The sequence below is a fragment of the Lithobates pipiens genome, unplaced genomic scaffold (genome assembly GCF_037356315.1).
Source record: "Lithobates pipiens isolate NorthernLeopardFrog02 unplaced genomic scaffold, aLitPip1_a1.2 Scaffold_22, whole genome shotgun sequence".
NCBI lineage: Eukaryota > Metazoa > Chordata > Amphibia > Anura > Ranidae > Lithobates > Lithobates pipiens.
This window is the reverse complement of record NW_027507784.1, coordinates 327,381,737-327,406,217: the sequence shown is the minus strand read 5'-3', so window position 1 is coordinate 327,406,217 and position 24,481 is coordinate 327,381,737. Positions and strand designations below refer to the sequence as shown.

Here is a 24,481-nt window from a genome sequence, read left to right as displayed (position 1 = left end):
TTGCCTTTCATAAATAACCCCCAGGGTCCCCATAAGCTGAGTGAGCACCCCTACATTGGGTGTATGCATACCTCACAACTTTTTGAGATGGGAATGAGGGACACCTATAAGAAAAAGTATGCAGGCATAGGACACACCCCATCACGCCCCCTTAAAGGAGAATTGTACAAAAAAACAAGATTGGTTAAATCCACAAGTGATTTTTTTTACCGCTTCTATTCCTTTATATTGGCTTTTGGGTTTTACAAATGCAGCAATTTAGAAATCAGATGAAAGGTTTAGCACCGGGAAACACTTTTTTTTATAGATAAGTAGAGCATTTTATATACAACTATATAGATCAGACCAAAATGAAGGACAAATGTGGAGGAATAAGGAACATAGAGACATTACTCCAAATCAGGGACAGTCCCTCGAAATCAGGGACAGTTGGGAGCTCTGGGCACAGTGCTAGATTGGACAGTTTTCTAGGTTTGTAATGCTGACAGTGTTCCCGTTTGGGAAGATTCAGCCTTCTGGTGGCCATTGTCACCAAGGTGTAAAGGCCCATGCTTTTGTGTGAACAAGCCATAAGAAAGTGAGCGGAAGTCCAAAGCGTTACAGTTGCTCCTAGAATGAAAGGTGAGGCAAAACCTTCCAATGAGGATACAGGAACTACTGTCTAAGTGAGGAAATCCCCTCATATTGGGAGACCTCCTCTCACTTCCTGTTGTGTCTCTGTGACACGAAGTGAAGGGAAATTTCCTCTGTGGTACCCAAACATAAAAAAAAAATGGCAGGGGTTTTAACTATTACCTACTCTATCCAAATGATAAAAATACAAACGTTTGGGTTTAACATGAAGTGCTATGATGTACTATGAAGGTGAGCATTGTTCACAAACAATTCTGAAGGACTTTGTGATTCAGGAAGAGTGTCCATGTCTGGTGTATGGATTGTGAAGTGGAATCTAATGATAGATGACGTGTATGTCTGAGGAATGAGATAAAAACTCCTTTTATTTATTACACAGTATGTGTTGGGTCCATAGACACACTCTATAGGAGAAGTACACACAAGTACCACAGCGGCCTCTGCTGGTGACTAGCGACACTAACACCATCACCAACAGAGCACTGTACGGCCTGATTGGAGAGCGGGAGATCGCTAGGCGTGACGTTACGCGCTCTCATTGGCTCCGCCGCTGCGTCTCTGTTGGTGTCGCTCAAGAATGACATCAGACGAGGAGGTTGCTGTGGCAACGTGACGCCGCGGCCTTATCATGGCTCTCGCTCGGGTTCTCCTGGTCGTTGTCGCCTTGTGGGGTCAGGCCGGGCCGGTGAGGGGGGCCTCGAGCGGTGAGTGGTGCCTTAGAGCTGCAGGGGACTCCTCTGTAACACTAAACCTATTACAGATAGAAATAAAGCTGACCCGTCACCTACACACAGGGTGACACAAAAAATGAAGTTCTGTGACAACAGACTTCCCTGTAGGAGGAGGCGCCCAGGGCCTCACCACTGCAGTGATCTGATAGGCTGTATGGAGGTGCACCTCACTAAGTGGTCCCCCCTATGCTGTGTAAAGACATGGGGGGCGCTATAGATAGCATTGGAGGGGGGTGGTTCAAGGGTAGTGTTTCCACCTGTCCAGGATCCACCCGGAAAGTTCGGGTTTTGAATTATGTGTCTGGGTTTCAGTCCACCTGAAACCCATGCACATTATTCAGACCAGCCTGTGGCTCCCCAAGTAACCCGGATAGTCATACACAAATCTGTTGACGCTGCTGGTGGTGCGGCATCACTGAAGGGTGGGGTGATGATGTCAGCAAGAGCAATGTGGCCACACCCACTGGCGCACTTTGTGCACTACATTACTACTCTCCTTGGGGCACCCAAATGTGTCCCAGGTCTTTTATAATCCTATAGTGTTTACTGGAAAAAGAAATAAAAAATTGACCTGTGCCGCAAAAAGTGTTCGGTTTTGGCTCGAACAAAAAGGTGGCAACCCTAGTTGGGGGTGCTGTGGAAAGACATGGTGGGGGGTTGTGGAAAGGCATAATGGGGGGGGGGTGCTGTGGAAAGGTTTGGCGGATGATGTGGAAAGGCATAAAGGGGTGGGGGGTGCTGTGGAAAGACATAGTGGGGGGATGGCGGATGCTGTGGAAAGGAATGGGGGGGGTGCTGTGAGAAGACATAATGTGGGTCATGTAGGGGGGGGGCTGTGGAAAGGCATAATGTGGGTCATGTGGGGGGGGGGGGCTGTGGAAAGGCATAATGTGGGTCATGTGGGGGGGGGCTGTGGAAAGGCATAATGTGGGTCATGTAGGGGGGGGGGGCTGTGGAAAGGCATAATGTGGGTCATGTGGGGGGGGGGGCTGTGGAAAGGCATAATGTGGGTCATGTGGGGGGGGGGGGCTGTGGAAAGGCATAATGTGGGTCATGTTGGGGGGGGGGGGGCTGTGGAAAGGCATAATGTGGGTCATGTGGGGGGGGGCTGTGGAAAGGCATAATGTGGGTCATGGGGGGGGGGGGGCTGTGGAAAGGCATAATGTGGGTCATGGGGGGGGCTGTGGAAAGGCATAATGTGGGTCATGGGGGGGGGGGGCTGTGGAAAGGCGGGATGGGGGTGCTGTGGAAAGGAATGGTGGGGTGCCGGCATAATGGGGGGTGCTGTGGAAAGGGATGCTGGGGGGTTGTGGAATGGAATGATGGGGTGCTGTGGAAAGGGATGCTGGGGAAAGGCATAATGGGGGGTGCTGTGAAAAGGCAAGGTGGGGGGGCTGTGGAAAGACATAATGGGGGTGGGGGGTTCTGTGGAAAGGCATAATGGGGGGGATGGGCAGTGCTGTGGAAATGGATGGTGGGGGGAGATGCAGAAAGGCATTGTGGGGGGATGGGGTGCAGTGCCTTACAGGGGACATTTTGAGGCCAACGGGAGGTGGAGGCACCATGTGCGTGTAGGAGAAGCTGGACACCAGGATAAGCAGTTATTGTCTATACACATTCATCATGTGTCTTCTTGATGAGATTTGTGTATTTCTTCCAGGTCTGTGCAGTAATCCAGTGTGAGACTTTCTGTAATAAAGACCGATCACTGCTGACCTCTCTCCTTGTGCAGGGGGACCGGTCTTGTCTCCGCCCCTCCTGTAGATCTCTGTAGACAGCCTGTTGTCGGTGGAGCTCGCTGCCCCCCTCCCACGGCTCCACTCTCAGCACAGTGTTGATGTCACTGATATATTTACAAGTTAATATCTGGGTTTGCAAAGGCATATAATGCGCACAAAGTGAATTTTTGTCCTTTGCATCCGAGGAATATATTTAAAGTATAATTCTAGCCTAAATCTAACTGGTCATACAAATACCCCCTCCCCCATCCTTACACCTATGCTGACTAACCTTAGTAAGAAAGCTGTACATTAACTTACCTGTTTTCCGGCCGCTCCTGTCCAATCACATGATCCAGCACTAGAAAAAATAAAATGGAACTATGGCGCTACAGAAATGCTAGTGAATGACAGAGAGGGTCAGGTATGTGAGGAAGCAGCAAGGAGATGCAGATGGTGGCAGCTCCCAGGCCCTGAGTACCTAATACACATGTAGATAAGAAAAGAGAGAGGAGAGGGCGCCTCCATCTGAAATGATATCATTGGGAATAAAGCGATGAGTAAAGCACTCATTTGGTGAAGATAAAAGACTTGCATGTCATCTGTGGAGTTGTAGGTATCACTCATTTTAAGACTAGGTAGGTTTAAGCTGGAATTCTTCTTTACATTTAAGTTTTTGTACTCAGAGTTTAGCTCTCAAAACAGTTACATTCAAGGCATTCCATGAGTGGTAACTGTCACAGTTTCTTGTGCTCTCAGCTGAACTGTGAAGCCAATAACTGGCTGGTGTCATAACTGATCACATGTGCAGCATTGTGGCAACTGCAGATTAAACAGAGATGGCCACTTCCTCAGCTGTAAAGGATGGAAAGGGCTTAGTTCCGTTTTGATCTCAGCTTGGAAACAGTGAAGACATTATGTGCAGCCTGGACCTGCGACCCAAAGACTGATCTGTAGACCCGGTTCCTTGCAGGGAGAATGTGGTTGTAATTGGTACTGTTCTCTGTAGACCTCTTTCACACTGAGGCAGTTTTCGGTGCGCTTGTGGGATGTTAGAAAAAGTCCTGCAAGCAGCATCTTCGGGGGGGGCGGTTTGGGCGCGGTGTATAAATCGTTGCCAAAACGCCCCTGTCCATTGAAAGGAATTGACAGCGCTTTCGAAGTGCCGCAACATGGGCGTTTTTTAACCCCTTCTTTGGGGTTAAAAGCGCCCCGCTAGTGGCCGCTTTAACAGTGGTAAAGCACCGCTAAAAGGAGCAGCACTTTACTGCTAATGCACAGGCGGCACCAGCATGAAAGGAGTCTTAGGATTTAAAGAATGCGGGAAGAAAGTCCTGCTAGGAAAATCTTTTTTTATATTCTGAAAGCCCAGAATGTATTCCGAGTCCATTTCTGTCCGGTAATCAGACGTTTCTTTCTCTGCTCAGCTGTGACAATCTGCTCCTGTGATCTTTCACCCGGGAACTGTGACTTGAACTGCTGCTGTGACTCCGACTGCTCCCTAAGTGATCCCATCAGTGTCTTCTCTTCCTGTGTCCCCGGCAGTACCAAGTAAGGTCCTTGTCTTCTATCTCCCACATACACTGGAACACGATGATCATTATTTGTTTGAATTTCTATTCCAATGAAGATTTTATTCCTTTATGTGCTCAGCTCCTTCTATGTATGTGATTTTTAATTTTTTTTATTGCTTCCTCTGTGATCTCTGTTAAGGGCGGAGAGCTTGGTGTGTCTGTACAGTTGGCTGATATTTCGCAACAACACCCCTTACACCACCACCCTGGTCGGCTCGCCCCCCACTCAGCTCTTCTGCGTCCTCTCTGCTGATGGTAAGTGTCTCATGGCTCCTTCTGGTTGTTAGGGGTTGTCAGTCTGGGGGAGGAAGGGTTCCGCATTGTGTGTGGCAAGCTGCTATAAGCTTCAGAGACAACGCGTGACATCAAACGTGAGGCCTCCTTACCACCATGGAAAAAATGCTAACTTACCAAAAACTTGTGACCCCCCCCCCCTTAAATCAGAGTGGTTAAATAGCGCTTTTAATTATATCATGCCACAAAATCAAACAACCATAGTCCCATCCTGTTTGATGTAAGTATACAAAAAGGAGATATAAAGAGCCAAAAGTCCAATACAGTGGAACCTTGGATTACGAGCATAATCCATTCCAGGAGAATGCTTTTAATCCAAAGCACTCGCATATCAAAGCGAGTTTCCCCATAGAAGTCAATAGAAACAAAGATCATTAGTTCCGCATTGACTTCTATTACATGCAATACCGCATGTGGCAGGGTGGGGGGGGGCACCGGAGAGCCTCGGAAATACTCAGGAACGGCTTGGCTGAACTCGGAAAGGCTCGGCGGAAACACTCAGGAACAGAGTATTTCCAAGAGTTTCTGAGTATTTCCAAGAGTTTCTGAGTATTTCCGAGTATTTTCCGAACAGCTCCGAAGCGTTCCAAGTGTCCCCATCACCTCTGGCCAAATGCGGTACTGCACACCCCATTAGCTTGAATTCTGCTCGTTTTGCGAGACAACACTCGCAGACCGAGTCAGAATTGAAAAAAAAAGTTGCTCGTCTTTCAAAGCGCTCGTTAACCATGTTACTCGTAAACCAAGGTTCCACTGTGTAGTTTAAAACTGCTTAAAAAGTTCATTATATGAAGATTAAAAGTACAAATATATGAAGTAACAGTTGTGTATAGAAAATCTCTTGTTCCCGGAGGAACTAATACACACTTCCAGTTTGATGTACTTCTAATTAGCATGGTGACATCACATTGTATTAACTGACATTATCGTCAGTTGTTTTTTTTCCACAAGCGCAGATACTTTGTCTTCATTATTTCACTAGGTGTATTTTATTCCATGTCTCTTCTGCATTAAATAGCCTACGTGCTTGTAAACTTTTTATAAATGCCTTCAGTTCTTCTTCAAGTGACATTATCACTCTCATGGAAAAAAAAAATATTAAATGCCCTTGCGCCGAAAACAATAGAAATTGCCTCATACCCCTAACATCCAGCCAAGTATTAGCTTCCACTCTCTACCTCCTCTACAAAAATGGCAGCTGGATTATGATTGGTCAGTATGGGACATAATGGTTTGTCTATATTCTGTTTCTTTGCAGCCTCCTTGAACTACTTTGTCACCCCTCAGATAGTGAACGCATCCAACTTCCAGTCTATCAGTGAGCCATACAAAGGCCCATCCTTCTCTGCTGCCTCACAAAGTGTGCCTGTCTTCTCCAGCTTCTACAAGGTGAGAGGGATTAGCTGACAGCTGATTTAGCGCTTGTGTCTATAAACACATTTCTGACATGTCTTTCTTCTCTCCAGGCCGGCGATCCTGTCCTCACAGTGTCTGCTTCCAATGCTTTAAATGTGCTGAGACAGCCAGCCCCTGTGGGGGCCCAAAATCTCTGTTCAGACAACAGTCCTGCAAGTAAGAGTTGCCCTGTAACTATACGAGAATAGTGATGTGTCTACCTATATGTGATCCCATAGTACCATTATTAGTTACCACTTTATGGTTATCCAGTGTTATCCAACTCCAGGAAACATAAAAATGATTCCTTGCCGTTGGGGCTGAGCACACACTGCATGGCTTAGCTGCTCATTTAGTCTGGGGGTAATGAACAGCGCATTAACTTGCCTGGTCCTCCGCTCCCAAGCAGATGGCGCTTCCCCCCCGCTCTGGCGGTGGACTGTCCCTTGAGGTCATCCTGTCCAGTGCATGGCCTGCACTAGTCTTGATAACATCAGGACCTTGAACTGCTGGAGCATGGGGGAGAAGATGCTCAGGGGCTGTTGTAGTAGTGCAGAGGAGCTAGAGATCTGGTAAGTAGATCTCTTTTAAGTCTCCTAGACATAGATAAGCAATTAACCCTTGTAGTGTGGGCTTTAAGACTACATATTTTACTGTGTAAAGCATTAACTGTCTAAGGCATAATTCAGGGACTTGTCAGTTCTTACATATTCAGTACAAGGCCTTATATACTTAGGTATGTACATTATTATAAATGCAGTATAGCACTGCCATCTTGAATTTGGGAGCCGGCTGTGATTCCTGGCTCTTACACAGCCAGCTGCCCAGTGATCATGCAATGCTGTCAGACTGATCTCATAGCCTCCTGGGACGTATGAGGTGTCCTAGGAGGTTGCGGACTGGGCAAGCTGGCAAAATTTGAGAAAAAGGTATTCATTTGAGAAAAAAAAAACAAATGTGTGCATGGGTCTTCAAACTACGGCCCTCCAGTTGTTCAGGAACTACAATACCCCTTAATGCCTAGTCATGTCTGTGAATGTCAGAGTTTTACAATGCCTCATGGGATGTGTAGTTTCGCAGTAGCTGGGGGGCCTTAGTTTGAGGATCCCTGTGTTAGAGCAATGTTTCTCAACTCCAGTCCTCAAGTACCCCCAAACAGGTCATGTTTTCAGGCTTTCCATTACTTTGCACAGGTGATTTGATCAGTTTCACTGCCTTAGTAATTACCACAGCCAGTGTTTCATCACATATGGTGACCCATCACATTTGGCTACCCACTGAACTGCGCATACACGACGCCGCCAATTCAAGCTTGTGCCATAACCCATCCCAAGTTTCATGTTTCTGGGATGGCTGCTTTCTCTTGCAGCCTCCTATAGAGCCACCCTTACATGCAGGGACTAGAGTTGCGTCTCCCAACTCTGTGTGCATCAAGAAAAACACACAGCCCCAAAGCCTAGGGCAGTGATGGTGAACCTTGGCACCCCAGATGTTTTGGAACTACATTTCCCATGATGCTCATGCACTATGCAGTGTAGGTGAACATCATGGGAAATGTAGTTCCAAAACATCTGGAGTGCCAAGGTTCGCCATCACTGGACTAGGATGACAAGGCACTCCCCTCTTCCTCTCTCCCGTCTCCAAGCTAACAGACTGACTGGAGATTGCACTGTCCAGTGTTCACACTTTCCTTTTAAGACCGGAAGTTCGGGGAAGCAGCACCTAGAGAGCAGGAGCCAGCTGCATTGAAAGTTGTAATCTGCAATTGCTGGGGTGAATTTTACCCAATAGTTTGGTAAGTTTATTTAATTGTGGTCAATGTAATAAATTATAAAACTCTATAATATTACTTTAAGGCAGCTCATCCATTACAAATTGGCTTGCCAATGCACCATAACAGATAAAAGAGCATGACCCTCTTTTTTTTATTTATTTATTTTTTACTACGCAGCACAGGACAATGCATGGCATATTGTGGTGATTATGCTAAACTGTGCAATATGTGGGGGTGCCATTCACAAATAATTGCACTGCAATGCACAGAATTTGGAGCAGGAGCGTTGCCAAGCGCAGTGGTAACATTGTTTTTGTGAGTTTTAGTGTGACTAGTCCCTCAGTGTGAATGGTACTGCGCCTCTTAAAGGAGGGGGTTATACCTTTCATGTAAGCATGTATTTGTACTGTACAGTATATGTTCCTAGTGTAGATGCTTCTGTAGATTACAGCAGGTAAGTGCTCGCATGTGGCCTTTCCACCTATTTGAAAATGCACGCAAACTGAGGCCTCTAGTTTTTATTAAGAATCTGTAAACCAGCGGGTTTCTTTTGCTGGATAGCAAGGCTGAGTGTTGGGAATTTTTTTTTAATATTTTGTAATGAATGACTTCTATGGATATCCATTCATTATGTACATACCAATGGTCCTTTTCCTTGGTTAGGGGGTTAAATACATTTGACTAACATAATACAAGTAGTTTATTTTCCAGCACTGTCTGCAGACGCTTGTGTTTTATTTCCCAGAATTCCTGCTGAGCAGCAGCACGGTGTGCCTGCGGGTGTTCAGTAATCTGACTGACAGCTGTGAGACGGATCTCTCTCTGGACCCAGCCTACTATTACCAGGATATCGCAGTGCTCAGGGTAAATTTGCCATTGGTATTACAGACCTAATAGGTGGATAAAGAACACTTATACCCCGTACACACGATCAGACTTTTTCCGACAACAAAACCGTGTTTTTGTTCGAAAGGATGTTGGCTCCAACTTGTCTTGCATACACACGGTCACACAAATGTTGGCCAATAATTATGAACATAATGAGTACAAGACGTATGTGATATCTCCATTACGAACGCTAGTTTTACAAGACCGAGTGCTTCCAAGTCGTACTTTATTCCGAAACATGTGTGGACTTTTGTCCGATGGACTTGTGTACACACGATCGGAAAGTCCGACAAGAAACATTTCTTGGCAGAAATTTTGGGAACCTGCTAGCCAACGTTTGTTGGCAGAAAGTCTGAAAACAAATGTTTGATGGAGCGTTCACACAATTGGACAAGCTCACATCCAACATTTGTTGTCGGAAAATCCGATCATGTATACGCGGCTTTACAGCAGAATTTTCTCTGACAATAGAATTAGATAGAATTGTGAACACAGATGGGGCACAATTGTGTCCAGATCCAGAAACACTAAGACCCCTTTCACACCACACCGCTGATAGCGGCGGCGGTAAAACGCTGCTATTTTTAGCGGCGTTTTACCGCCGGATTTGCGGCGCATTTCGGCCGCTAGCGGGGCGCTTTTACCCCCCGCTAGCGGCCGCGAAAGGGTTAAAACAGCCGGCAATACGCCGCAATAGCGGCGTTTTGCCGGCGGCATTACAGCGCTGCCCCATTGATTTCAATGGGCAGCAGCGGTGGAGGAGCGGTAAACACACCGCTCCTTCACCGCTCCAAAGAAGCTGCTGGCAGGACTTTTTTCTGACGTCCTGCCAGCGCACCGCTGTAGTGTGAAAGCCCTCGGGGCTTTCACACTACACACAATGGTGCAGCTTCTTTAGGGTGTTTTGCAGGCGCTATTTCTAACGCTATAGCGCCTGCAAAACGCCCTGGTGTGAAAGGGGTCTAAAACATAGCCAATTCTTTAATGGCAGACAGTTTATTGTTTTTCTTATATATCCTGCTTTCATCCTTATAATTTTTAGTGATCTTGCCAGGAAGATGTACCTACAGACACTTCCTTTCCTATGGTGACACCACTGCCTGAGAGCTGTGGTGTTGTCACCCTTTCCAGTGTGCAGTTGAGTTAGAACACAAGCAGCTACAATTAAACTATTTAATTGTAATTTTTTTTTTTTTTTGACTTTTTTTTTAGACTTTGAAATGGAATAAAAATATTAATAATAAAGATATTTTATATTTTTTTTAAAAAAGAAAAACACACAAAGTCTGTGCCAATGCACAGTACACTGGCAAGTTCTGCACTAAAACTGTGATGTTCAGTCACTTCTGGAGTGCGCACAGGTCCACAGGAAGTCCAGGGGATGTGCACAGGTGTGGAGAACAATGGAAGCAGGAAATTCATTTTTTAATTCCCCCCACAAAAAATAAAAAAATAAAATGCAATCCAGTTTTACAAACGATAAAAAAAACTGTGTATCATTTTGTGATAGCAAAGTTCTATTTTAAAATCTCTCCGTATATTATATGTGTTTCTAAAAACAATAACAAGTGTTTAAAAACAATAGTTAAAAAAAAAAAAAAATAATCTCTACGAAGTGCTGTCTTGGAATATGTTGTTTGTTGTTTCAGATGACGGAATGGCTGAATTGTACAATGAAATATATGTTTCTCTCTTCTCTGAAGGTGCCGGCAGATGTCTCCAGTCAGGGAGCCAGGACGGTAAGAAGAGGATGGATTGGACCCCGGATGTACAGTAAAATTAGAACAATTACATGTTAATCGTTTCTTTTTTATAGGTCCCAATTACCAGCCCTGTGACAGACAGGCCCATTCTACTGGGGGACCAGTGTAACAACGTTGTGTCCCAGGTATGATATTACATCTGATCTCCGGCCTTCCCTTCAGTCTTGCACAGTTGTACTCAGATTCCACTGCACACTGTGGGATTCCCATAATGTACATTAGAAGCTGCAGCAAGTCCATCATCAGCTAGCCCTAGCCTGACGGTCCTTGGCCCATCCATTTCATTCATTGGATTTCAGTTCTTTCAGTCATAAAGGTTCAGAATCACATGTGGGTGTTACCTCTGCATGCTAATAAAGCCTGCATAGGAATGCCTACTTCTCCAGACTGAAACCCTGCCCATCAAAGTATTTTACAATGGAACTAAACCCCCCCCCCCCCTATCCTTTTCAGCCGAGGAAGCTGCCATCTTGGCCTCTGTTTGTTTGATCTGCAACTGCCATGATGCTGCACATGTGATCAGTTATGACTCCAGCCTTTTGATGCTTTCTCAGTTTGGTTGAGAGCGCAAGCAAAATGACAGTAATCATTTCCGGCATGCTGGTAATGTAACTGTTTTTTGAAACTTTGAAATCAATGGGTTTAGTATCACTTTTATATTTGCATAACTCCTCCCAAGAACTCCTCCCACTGCTTGTATCAGGGCTGAGGGCTCAAGAGGAGTACTGTGAAATGGTGCTGTGATGTTTTCAGAAAACTATGTACAGCACAATGCCAGCTAATCCCACCAGCCATGATCTGCACAGGGACACCGTAATCGCATCACTAAACCCTAAATAAGGTAATTTAATATAAAGGAAAAGGTTTTATTTAAAAATCCCATTAGCATGTTGATGATTGGGTTTGGGGGAACCAAGTGAGGGAAAATATAAGGAGATTAACCTTCAGCTTTAATTGCTGTCTGTGATTCCATTGAAAATGGTTCTGCTTTTCTTTTATCCCTGTGAGAAAATCGATAAGGGAAACGAAGGGTTAAGCCAGCCATACATGGATCAAAATTTGCCCGGTTCAGCAGGGATCCACGTATGGGTTAGATGTTTGTACACAATCTATCACTCAACTTGTGTAAAACCAACAACCAACCTGTAGCGTTTCTCCCAAATGATCAGGACTGCCAGCTATAGCCAGCAACACTGATCGCATTCTGCTGGCAGGGAAGGCTTCGCTGCCATCAAAATACAATTGCAAGGCAGGAGGATTCCCCCATTTGCATCGAATGTGTGGATAGGAGAATCATCTCATTTTTTTTTTTTTTTTTCATTCAACCCACTGGTTGAACGAAAAAAAAAAGAATCATATATGACCTCCCTTACTGGCATATGACATATCACAGACGGCAATGAAAACCTTCCTGCTGGAAAATTTATAATTTTGTAGGGGAACTGCAGCCATGACTACTATTTTTATTATAGGCTTACCTGTAGCAAAAAGTGGTCTGTAAGGGTTTACAACCACTTTGAGAGTTTAATTTTGTATACAATCAGGCAGGCCCTTGCACTACATGGTTTTGGTAAATCTGAAGACAAAAATCTGCAGAAAATCTAATAGTGTGTATGGGGTTTTACAAAAACAAACAAACAAAGATCTTATTTTTTTTAGGTAACCTACACAGTGCGGTATAATGGAACTCAGGGCATCTCTAGTGTAAGTGTTGACTTTACACTCAGCAATGTGTCCATCACCAGTACCAGCATACAGCAGAATACCACCGTCCTTTATAAGGTAGGGTATGACGACTCGTACTCTGTCTTATGTCACAGCCTGGGGCAAGTCTGTCCTATTGTACTGTAATGATTCTGATTCCCTGTGCTGAGTGTGATGTCACCTATCTTTGTTAAAGATGTCATAATCCTACTTACAGCCCATCACTTCAGCCGCTGCCAGTTCTGTCCAGATTCGGAGTGGGAATCCCGGTTATCTCACTGGATACCCTGTGCTGAGCAACAATGGAAATGTATCCTAATTAAACCCTTCCCTTTATGAAACCGGACATAATATTTCTTCTATTGCAGTTATTTCATGTTATAATGGGAAGGGTACTAGAGTAAAAATACTAAATCCACCATGTGTCTGTTCTGCGCATGTAATGCATCTTGCTGCATGCGTGCGCCTTTAGTCACTTACTGCCCCCTGGAATTGTTAGGTGTGATAGACTCACCCGGGACAGAGGCTTTTGAGGGGGACTAAATGCTTGCAGCTCCCTCAAATGCCAGGGCTCATGGTCGGTAAGTAAGAGGCTAGCATTCAGGCCCCTCCAAAAGCCTCTGTCTCAGGTGAGTCTATCATAGGGGTGGCAACCTTGGCACCCCAGATGTTTTGGAACTACATTTCCCATGATGCTCATGCACTCTGCAGTGTAGATGAGCATCACGGGAAATGTAGTTCCAAAACATCTGGGGTGCCAAGGTTTCGCCATCACTGGTCTATCACAACACCTATCCCAGGAGGCAGTGGGGTCAAGCCTGCATTGAAAAGCCGGAAGCTCTGCTTTTTATTTTTTCTGTTAGAGGGAGGAGGGAGAAAAAAGAAGTTACTTTACTGAGTGAAGTTTCACTTGATTTCCCTGCTCCCATTGCTTCTCTTCTGAGGCTGCTGTGAGCTATACTGTGTATGCATAGCAGTTAGGGAGCTTTCATTACTGTGGACATAGGTGATCTTGTTTCCCGAAGCTGCTGATTCATTTCTCCTGTACTGCTGTGCGGAGAATGAAACAGAGAAGCCGATTACTGCTAAGGACAAAAAGGGGGAGATCGCCTAAAACTGGTGCACACAGATTCTGGTGCAACTGCGCATAGTAACCAATCAGCTTCCAGGTTTTATTGCCAAAGCTTAATTGAACAGGTTGAATTTAGAATCTGATTGGTTACCATGCACAGCTGTACCAGATTATCTGTGCTCCAGTTTTAGTAAAACTCCCCCAAAGTGTCCTTCAGCCCCTGGTTCATATTGATGTGATTTGACATGTCAAATCGAATGTCAAAATTCCAAATCGGCGTCGATTGCAAGCAATGGCAGCATCTGAATCGGTGTGTAGATTCTGTACTACTTTTGGCGATTTGGGGGTGCGATTTCCATTGACATCTGTGCAGAAACCCGCACAGATGTCTCCGAAATCTCCCCCGAAGTCGGGACTGACCTGCAGGAATAAACTTGCACGATTTAATTCCTGCAGTCAGTGTGAACCTTGCCTCAAGTTCATTATTCTATATGTGGAAGGAGAAGATGCCATCTGGCACTCCCTTTTGGATCTCTGTTGTGTATATATCCTCCTTGACTCCCAGCAGCTGTTGTTACTCCGGTCTCTGGGTGGAGAGTCATGCTCCTACAGTCCGGTCCAGTTTGGAATAAACGCAGTGAGCGGCTGCACAATCAGGTAATGTCTTTGCTTTATTACTCTGGCCTTCTTCGGAGGCTGACTAAGTGGTGGGTGCATTTTCTGTGTGTGTCCTAATGATCTACCCCTCTTTTATTTAGTGGTACAGCCCAGGATTCTTGCAGTAGTTTCCAGGCTCGGGCATACCAAATTCTGCTGGGGGGGAACGCACCACATAGTCTGGCTATATATGGCAACGTCACAGCTGCACAGAGCGGGTACTGGACCCAGATCATCTATCAGAACTGCAGCAGTCAGGTACTCTCTGGACTTTGGTTAGGTGCTGTGTGTCAGCAGTTGTCAAAGGCATAATCCATCTGTGGCACAAAATTAGTAAATGCACCAACATAAATTTAATAAAAAATAAATATGCACACCATGATTCAGGAAAGGTTTGGGGGGGGGGGGGGTAAATGTGGGTTTTGGGGGTGATGTATGCAACCATGTTTCATGTTACACCCTACATTTGGATAACATGAAACGTGGTATAAAAGGTGGACTGAACCTTTTAAAGTGAGCTTGTCCTTCATTATAAATAAAGTAAAAGTCCTTTTTTTGCCACATGATGTTTGCCTTTACCTTCTTCTTATTCTTGTGCCTCTCTCTGATCTGTTTTTTTACTTAATTACTTTAGTCTGTCTTCATCGACTTCATTGCTAAACCTTACCATCTGCTATTCCATTGTCCAATGAGACTGCTACTCTGGCCAGTAAGTAGCTAAATGGCACTGAGAGTGCCGCAGGATCTTAGTGATATTAAACACATTTTTTGAACTTGTACCTACAGGTAAGCCTATAATAAGACTTACCTATAATAAGACTTACCTGTAGGAAGGAAGGGGGAAGATATAAGCCCTGTCAGTGGTGACGGCTCGCTGCTGGAGGGCTTTGTTCTAAGGTAAGTATAGCATACTATCATAATATCTTGAAGGGGATTTTTTTTATTTTTTAAATGCTGGTTTACTGCCACTTTAAGCTGGCCATAGATGGGTCAAAGTTCGGTTGGTTCAGCAGGGACTGGCCACATTTCGATCGATGTATGCCTGTCCCTGTTCAAAGTTGATCTGGAATGTTGCAGCCACTGATTATTGTCTTCTAATGCTGCGGACACACGATTGGACATTCCGACAAAAAAATCCATAGGATTTTTTCCGACGGATGTTGGCTCAAACTTGTCTTGCATACACACGGTCACACAATGTTGTCGGAAATTCTGAAAGTCAAGAATGCGGTGACGTACAACGAGCCGAGAAAATTGAAGTTCAATAGCCAGTGTGGCTCTTCTGCTTGATTCCAAGCATGCGTAGAACTTTGTGCATCGGAATTTTGTACACACGATCGGAATTTCCGACAACGGATTTTGTTGTTGGAAAATTTGAGATCCAGATCTCGAATTTTGTGTGTCGGAAATTCCGATGGAAAATGTCCGATGGAGCCTACACACGGTCAGAGTTTGCAACAAAAGGCTCCCATTGAACATTTTCCATCGGAAAATCTGACCGTGTGTACACGGCATAATAGTGGAGTGTCCCGCTGTCAGAATACAATAGCACAGTCAGGGAGCAATCTGTTCATTTTGTTTTCAATCAGCCTGCTGGCTGATCAAAAAAGACAAATTGCCTTGTGGAATTCTCTTCCACAAGCAGTGGTATCAGCGGGGAGCATTGATAATTTAAAAAAACTATTAGATGGGCACCTAAATTACCACAACATACAGGGATATACAATGTAATACTGACATATAATCACACACATAGGTTGGACTTGATGGACTTGTGTCTTTTTTTAACCTCACCTACTATGTAACTATGGCCAACTTTAGGCCTGGTTCACATTATTGGGATGTGACTTTAATGCGATTTTCAGTGCCATTATGTGGTACAACTTTGATGTGGCATTGCATATTCAATGGGGCCAAATCGTACTGTAAATTGCACTAAATTAGTGCAGTAATCTTTTCCTTAATTGCACTGTTCTGAGTCAGATTGATTTTTACATTTCTTAAAGTGGTTGTAAACCCTGTTACATCACTTTTACCTACAGGTAAGCCTATAATAAGGCTTACCTGTAGGTGCCGTGAATATCTCCTAAACCTGCACAGTTTAGGATATATTCAGTATATGCCCTGCCGCCGACGTCATCGGCGCATGAGCACTGAAGAAACGGGCCGCTGGTGCCGTTTCTCCAGTAGACATGCCGTGACTGGCGGCTCCTGCACGCATGCATGGGAGTGATGTCATCACAGCTCCAGGCAATCAGAGCCCCTTGTCATGCAATTCTGCATGACTCACATTTGCATCAGAAGTTGCACTAGTGTAAAACCAGGCTTAAGTCTCTAATGCCGCGTACACACGACCGGTTTTCCCGTCAGGATAAACTCAGAGGGTCTTTCCGACGGAGTTCCGCTGAAACTGATGTGCGTACACACGATGACACCGAAGTCTGATTGTTATTAGCATGGTGACGTACAACACGTACGACGGGACTAGAAAAAGAAAGTTCAATAGCCAGTAGCCAATAGCTTCCGTCTCATACTTGCTTCAGAGCATGCGTGGTTTTTGGTCTGTCGGAAAAGCATACAGGCGAGGCGGTTTTCCCGATAAGAATTGGTTCCGTCGGGAATATTTAAAACATGTTGTATTTCTAGGTCCGTCAGAATTTTCGTAAATAAAAAAAAGTCAGATGAGGCATACACACAATCTTAATATACGATGAAAAGCTTCCGTCTGATTTTTTTCTGTCAGACATTCCGCTTGTGTGTACGCGGCATAACGGTCTCAATGTTTTTGTTGAATTTAACAGCAAAATAGGTTAATAAGATGTTAGTAATTCATGCATTTATTAAAGATAGCCAGCACGTTTCAGGGGTTACCGAAACCCCTTCTTCAGAGAAAACAGAATACAATACTCTTTTCAGAAGTTGCACATCAAAGTCAGTTTGGCCAGTAAGGACAGGGAATACCAGCAAAGCTTAGCTATGAAATACTGAAATACCTTTGTGTCCCATTCCGCCAACCTGCCTTGGCAGGAAAATCTCATTGCTGATATTTTTATTTTATATTCTGAATATAATACAGGCACTGGGGTTACACAGATAAGAGGCGGAGTGAGATTTACATCCCCTTTCTTCTGGTCCTAATAATGACTGCAATTTTCTGGTCACTGTTTCTCAGGGCACCTGCTCCTCGGGCTGCCTCATCCCCGTCCTTCTGAACATGCAGATCATGTGGGCAGAAGTTGGGCTCTTCTCTAATCCTCAGGCTCAGCTGCTGGGTGGCTACTTCCTCTACACATGCCAATCTGTCAAGGTGAGTCTGATGAACATATCGCTTGAAAGCTAACATGAGCTCCTTAAGAGTCAGCGCTAAAACAATGCCCGTAAAATTATCAGTAAACTCAGACATAGGCTACTGAAATGTTTTGCAGATTTAGACCAGTTATGTAAATGTCAAGCCAGTCCTGTCAGCTACAGTAGGTTGGGGGTTGTTCTGGGGTGATTTTCTCTAAATGTGCCAAGTGACATATTCCCTTTAAACTGTTCCTATTGCTTTGAAGGATACAAAGACACCAGGAGCTTAATTAAAGCATTTGTTAACATAAAAAAGAAAAAAACTGATTATGTTCCCTTAAAGCATGTTATAATCCCCATTGCTTGTGCTGTGTAATTTGGCCCTCTGTATCACCTAAAAAAACCTGGCTGATCCTGCCTGGCTATACCCCCCCCCCACCCCCCCCCCCTAATTTGGCCCTCTGTATCACCTAAAAAAACCTGGCTGATCCTGCCTGGCTATACCCCCCCCCACCCCCCTGTAAATTAACCACAGTATATCATGGCTGCTGAGCCCTGGCACCGTGGTCAGTTTACTAGCCTGTCATCCGCAGCTCTGCTCTGTCCTTCTGTCCTCCTCCCCCTCCCTGCCTGTCTGCTGATGTCAGTACCCTCCCTTCCCCTTCCCCTTCCCCTCCCTTCCCCTTTTCCTCCTCTCCCCCCCCCCCCCCGCTGCTCTCATAACTACTATAAAATCCTCCCATCCCTTCTGTAATATAATAATATGTGTCCCTGTGCCTGTGCTATGTAAATAAAAAGCTGCTGATCTGCACCTATATCAGAGCGTCTCCCTGCGCTCACGTGACTCCTCAGCTCTCTCTCCTCTCTTCCTCGGCTGATGTCAGCAGGAGTGCTCGGCCTCGCCTGCTGGAACTGTCAGCCGGGCAGGGAAGAGAGTCGAGGAGTTATGCCGCTCTGATATAGGTACAGCATATTTTTCATATAACACAGGCACAGGGAAACATATTGTTATGTTACAGAGGGGATGGGAGGTTTTTATAGTAGTGGCTTATCAACCAATTTAATCAGTACTAAAACTACAATTCTGAGCAATTTTGAGCTTGTTTAGATCTGGAGAGTTGTGCCGTCTGTACATTTTTGGAAGATTTGTGAAAAGGAAATCAAATCTCAGAACCTTGCACCATCTTCAGGGTGGCGAGGAGCCATGCTAGATAGTTGCTGTAGAATTTTTGAACATGGTGGGGGTTAGTTATTTAAAATATCACTAAGCCCCTGAGACTGAGCCGGATCAGGAGAGTTCTGGAATTCTATCCAGTAACACCAGCCATTACAGAGCCTCCTGTTGATTGATGCAAGATGTTCTATAAGCACATTTTGTATTGATTTTCTTGGTCAGTAGGCTTATGCATAGGGGGTGGAATGCAGGTTCATCTGCATTTAATAAATAGCTCAGAAGGGATCCCTTACAGCATTTTGTGCAGATGAAAAGAAGCTGGATGTACTGGATTTTATACCGAGATACATTAGATCTGTTGGCTGTTGTGTCAATCCATTCCTAGCTGGTAAAAAAAAAAAAACACCTGATAACAGATGCCCGCAATAAAGCACTACTATGCCAAAGGGCACACAGATTGCATCAAATTCTGAGGCAAGCTTAATAGACGAGAAGGCAACTGAATTTTACCTGTACATATGTGGTCACCCTCTAATGTCAAGGCTTATGCCCGCATAAACACACGACCGGAGTTTGACGGACTAGGTCCGACGGAATGAATCTGCCGGATATTCCAATCGTGTGTGGGCTCCAGCGGACTTTTTTTTCCCCCAAAAGTCAGACGGATCTAGAAATAAAACATGTTTCAAATCTTTCCGACAGACTCGAGTCCGGTCGAAAAATCTGTTGGTCTGTATGCTAGCCCGACGGACGAAAACCGACGCTAGGGTAGCTACTGGCTATGAATTTACTTATTCTAGTCTGGTCGTATGTCATCACGTTCGAAACCGTCGGACTTTGGTGTGATTGTGTGTGGCCAAGTCTGTTAGTTCGGAAAGTCCGTCGGAACTCTGCCGAAAGTTCGTCGGGAAGACCGTCGGACCTAGTCCGTCGAAAAGTCCAGCCATGTGTATGCGGCATTATATTTAGAAATGTGTTACATTTATGCTTTATGGTGGTTTGTTGAGAATAGAAGGAGATTGACAAATAATGCTGTGATGGGGGAATAAAAAGAACAATAAACCAAATCTGTTACACGGCAAAACAAGCCACTCCAGAGTGCTGCATTTCAAGCTAGAAAGTTCATAATGACCACATATAGGCTATATAATGGGTAGGCTCAGCTTGCTTCAATAAGACTTAGAGCAGCCACTCAGCAGATAGAAGGAATATCTGTAGGAATGCAAAGGAACACAATATGATGCTTCTAAGTGCAGTATGTAAGATCAATTTATTAATCAAAAGCAAAAAAAGCCACTCGCATGTAGTATTATAAAAAGTGCATGCCATAAGTTCTGTTGCCATCATCCAGAAACCCAGGCAGTGCAAATAGAGGGAGCAGAAACCGCCTATAAGAGAGCATATACAAGCTCTGGAGCTGATCTGACAGAGCTTGTGACAAGCATTTTTTATTTTACTACATGTGAGTGGTTTGTTTGCTCTTTATTAATAAATTGATCTCACATACTGCACTTAGAAGCACCCTCTTGTGTCTTGTTACATGGGGGGGGGGGGAGCTGCTTCCAGACCTATATATTGGGAGCAAATTTCAATTATCACAGTGTTGTTTGACATTGAGGTCAATAACTCTAGGTTTCTACCCCCCCCCCCCCCCCCCACTGCAACAGAAGTGTGCCAACTCCAAACATTCTATGATCAGCTCGAGATTATGATCTTCAGGGTGTAAAATATGTTTATTAATGTCACCCAGTACAAGATATATACACCTGCTTCCCTATTACACATTTTTAATTCAAAAGTATCCTTCCATACAGCAATCGTCGAAGTGCCGAATGGATTGAAATGCGTAAAAGGGGAGCAGGTGGATTTCTCTTGTAATGAGTAACTTTAACAAACAAATTTTGGACTCGGAAGTTGAGCAGCTCCACTTCTGTTGTTTGCATCATTTACTTCTACTATTACCAAAGCATAGCTATGAGCAAAACCAGTTACCAGCACACAGCATCTTCATGAATAGTACTTTATTATGAACACGTCTTTGTAGACAAACCGCCAACACATTTCTGCCTGCACAGCCTTAGCGCTATTATTAAGGTCACTTAGGCTGAAACGCATTAGCAGTTGTTAATTAACATGCAAGATGCGTTCATAATAAAGTATTATTGGAGGAGAAGCTGTTTGCCGATCATTGCCTTTGCCCATTACAGCAATGGTGAGATGATGAAGTGTGAGGCGAGATAAGAGGTTGAGCGGTGTGTCTCCAATTTTATGTTTGTACATAGCGGCTGTGGAACGCCATTTTGGTTTTGGGAAACAAAGACTAGTAATTTTTGTTTTTGGGATTTCAGATGTGTTTGTACAGCACCAATATTAAACACACCTCACACCAGGATTGTGCTTTGTATTTTATCTTTGACATTGATTTCTCCGTTTTTTAGTGTCAGGACTTGACGGTTCTGCAGACTCAGGTCTCGTTCACTGATATAACCAGACGTGGCCCCGCCCCTCGCGGCAGTCGCGGTATTACTGACAGGGATCCAGTGGATTTCTTCTTCCCATTTCAGACGAACAAAGCTGTGACAAATCCCAGGTCTCTCCTCCTGTATTTAGCACTATACTGCTGGCTGATAATGCAGGTGGTAAGAAGTGTATGACCACCACCGTAAATCGTGCTGGAGCAAATATGACAGATTCTCTCATACACTGCTCCTACATAAGAGAGAGAGAAAAGGCCTGCAAGCAAGATGAATACTTGTATGAAATCCTTTATGCAAGGGACCTGCTTCAGGGTAGAGATTTAGAATCTATTAAGATGACAAAAACTGACATGAAGGCCAGAAGGCGGAGGAGGGGGGCAGCTTCTACGTTTCTCACCAAAGGTATATAAGGTAACTCCGGCTAAATTACGATCAAAGACAGAAATTGACATCTATTGTGTACCTGAAAACCAGTGCTTACCTTGGATAATCACAAGAGAGCACACATCAGAGCAACTATGGGCCAGTCAGGCTGTGCTCTTAGACACGGTCACTTTACCCATGCAGGGTGCAGGAACTGTCTCTGCAAGGGGAATTCCCTCCCCCTTATTTCTGCTTCTATTTATATTATTATTATACAGGATTTAATTAGCGCCAATAGCTTGCGCAGCGCTTTACAACAAGATAGCTGCAAGCTCATTGGTCCTCTGTAGCCCCAGAATTTCTGGGTATGGGGGAGCATGAGAAATTTCTCCCTTTGGCAGTGCTGAGATGTAAAAACCAATCACTAGGCCCGAGTACAGTCACACAAGTAGGGGGGAGCAACGGCTCTGCTTCCTAGGTCACCAACACAGGCGATTTCAGCACCACATTCAGGAGAATAAAGGAGCAGCAACAAAACACAGCCCTACGTTGATTCATTTTTTAAAGACCGTGGGGTTGATTTACTAAAGGAAAATCCACTGTGCACTGGAGGTGTAGTTGCTGTAGATCAGAGGGGAAGATCTGAAACGAGGGGAAGCTCTGCTGATTTTCTATCATCTAATAATATGCAAGCTAAAATGCTGTTTTTTTTTTTCCCCTTGCATATCCCCTCAGATCTGCAGCGACTTCATTTGAAGGACACAGTGGATTTTCCTTTAGAAAATAAATCCCCCATGTCACTTTACCCTACATAGGTGACTGTGGTAGCTATTTAAACCTAAAACCTGGATTCCAGTTTTATTGGCAAAGCTTAACTTGAACGAGATTCTGAGTGCCCAAGTTTTAGTAAATCGCCCCCCCTGTGTCTCTTTCATACCATGTTGTAACGGGCAGTAGAATAAGCATTACTTGAAAACAGTTTTAGATACACTGTTCAATATCATACATGTGAAGTTGTGTGCAAAAAATAAAAATTCAACAGACATGATGTGAAACAAGCCCTATGCAGGGAGCAGGTGGGATGGGGCTGTTCATATATGCCACGAAAGTGGCATTTACAATTAAGGGTGCAAAGTTTGATAGACATCACCACCTGTCAAACTCATCCACTGAGTTTGGTTGCGACACACAGGTGCAGCATTATAGGGTTAAATCAGGCAGTGTGGAGGAGATAAAATGTCCTCTGAATCATTTAAAATACAGATCTCTCTTCAGAGACCATAAGTGTGAAAGAAGCCTAATGCCGCGTACACACGACCGGACTTTTCGACGGACTAGGTCCGACGGAATTAATCCGCCGGATATTACGATCGTGTATGGGCTCCAGCTGACTTTTTTTTTTCCCAAAAGTCAGACGGACCTAGAAATTAAACATGTTTCAAATATTTCCGATAGACTCAAGTCCAGTAGAAAAATCCATTTGTCTGTATGCTGGTCCGACAGACGAAAACCAACACTAGGGCAGCTATTGGCTGCTGACTATAAACTTCCTTATTCTAGTCCGGTCGTACGTCATTGCGTTCAAATCCGTGGACTTTGGTGTGCTTGTGTGTGGCCAAGTCCATTCGTCCGGAAAGTCCGTCGGACCCCCACCAAAAGTCAGTGGGGAAGATCGTTGGACCTAGTCTGCCGGAAAGTCCGGTCGTGTGTACATGGCATAAGGCAGCACATTCATCTTGAAGGGACTAGCAACACATCTTGGCATACTTTTAAGCCCCATACGCACAATTTGATTTTCTGCAGATTTTTGTCTTCGGATTTACCAAAAGCATGTAGTGCAAAGGCTTGCTTGATTGCATACAATTTCAAACGCTTAAGGTTTGACCTCATATATTATATGGTTTTGGTAATTCTGAAGACAAAAATCTGCACAAAATCTTATGCCCCGTACATACGAGCAGAATTTCCGTTGGAAAAATCTTGGATGGTAATTCAGACGGAATTTCGCTCAAGCTTGGCTTGCATACACACGGTCACACAAAAGTTTCGACCGTCAAGAACATGGTGAGGTACAACATTACGACGAGCCGAGAAAATTAAGTTTAATGCTTCCGAGCATGCGTACAGTTGTTTCCAAGCATGCGTAGGAATTTTGCGTGGCGGAATTGCTACAGGCGATCGGAATTTCCGATTGGAACTTTTTCCGTCAGAAAAATAGAGAACCCGCTCTCAATCTTTTGCTGGTGGAATTTCCAATCGTGTGTACGTGGCACCCCCCCCCACACTGAAAATACAAGGGTTACCAGTGTTGGCAAGCTACCCATCAGTCAAACTGAACCAATGCCTTTTGAGCCTGTGACCTGGACCCAGTTTACAGCTAGTACAGTCAGCACTCCAAATAGTAAAGAGTAGGACAAGAGGTGAGCACAATTGCTGTTAGCATTTTAAGATGCAATTTTCAACAGTATCCCTCCTATAAGACCCTCCCAACCCTTTTGTATTGTCTCCCTTTAAATTGTAAAGAGCTGCACAAACTGTCGGCGCTATATAAATCCTGTATTATAATATTGTATGGGGGTTTTTAATGGGAAGCTACAAACTGAACAAGATTTGTTATAGATCTAGCCACATAGGATCAACTTTTTTTATGAATGTTTTCCAAATTATTTTGTATGAATAAATTATTTTTGTAACTTAAACTATCACAGGCGTGATGTGTGTCAATTGTATTGATTCCTTACTTCTGCACTCAAGTCACAGCTCACATATTAACCACTTGCTTACTGGGCACCTAAACCCCCCTCCTGCCCAGACCAATTTTCAGCTTTCAGCGCTGTCACACTTTGAATGACAATTGCGCGGTCATACAACACTGTACTCAAATTAATTTTTTATCATTTTTTTCACACATATATAGAGTTTTCTTTTGGTGGTAATTAATCACAGTTGGGGTTTTTATTTTTTGCTAAACAAACA

General features: G+C 44.4%; 1 protein-coding gene across 2 annotated transcripts; it reads left to right on the top strand.

Annotated features, from left to right (window-relative positions):
* The first annotated feature begins 1,210 nt into the window (after window positions 1–1,210).
* On the top strand, window positions 1,211–24,204 carry TCTN3 (tectonic family member 3). Of its 2 annotated transcripts, XM_077449613.1 has the most exons (14): window positions 1,211–1,337; window positions 4,510–4,633; window positions 4,796–4,911; window positions 6,209–6,339; window positions 6,417–6,522; window positions 8,865–8,983; window positions 10,711–10,746; window positions 10,824–10,895; window positions 12,430–12,552; window positions 12,692–12,784; window positions 14,115–14,203; window positions 14,305–14,461; window positions 17,376–17,510; window positions 21,104–24,204. In XM_077449613.1, the coding sequence occupies exons 1-14, from the start codon at window positions 1,262–1,264 to the stop codon at window positions 21,317–21,319; spliced, it is 1,593 nt and encodes a 530-aa protein (XP_077305739.1). In that variant the 5' UTR covers window positions 1,211–1,261; the 3' UTR covers window positions 21,320–24,204. The 2 variants fall into 2 exon arrangements, with proteins under 2 accessions (XP_077305739.1, XP_077305740.1); XM_077449614.1 differs by lacking the exon at window positions 17,376–17,510.
* Window positions 24,205–24,481: the final 277 nt, after the last annotated feature.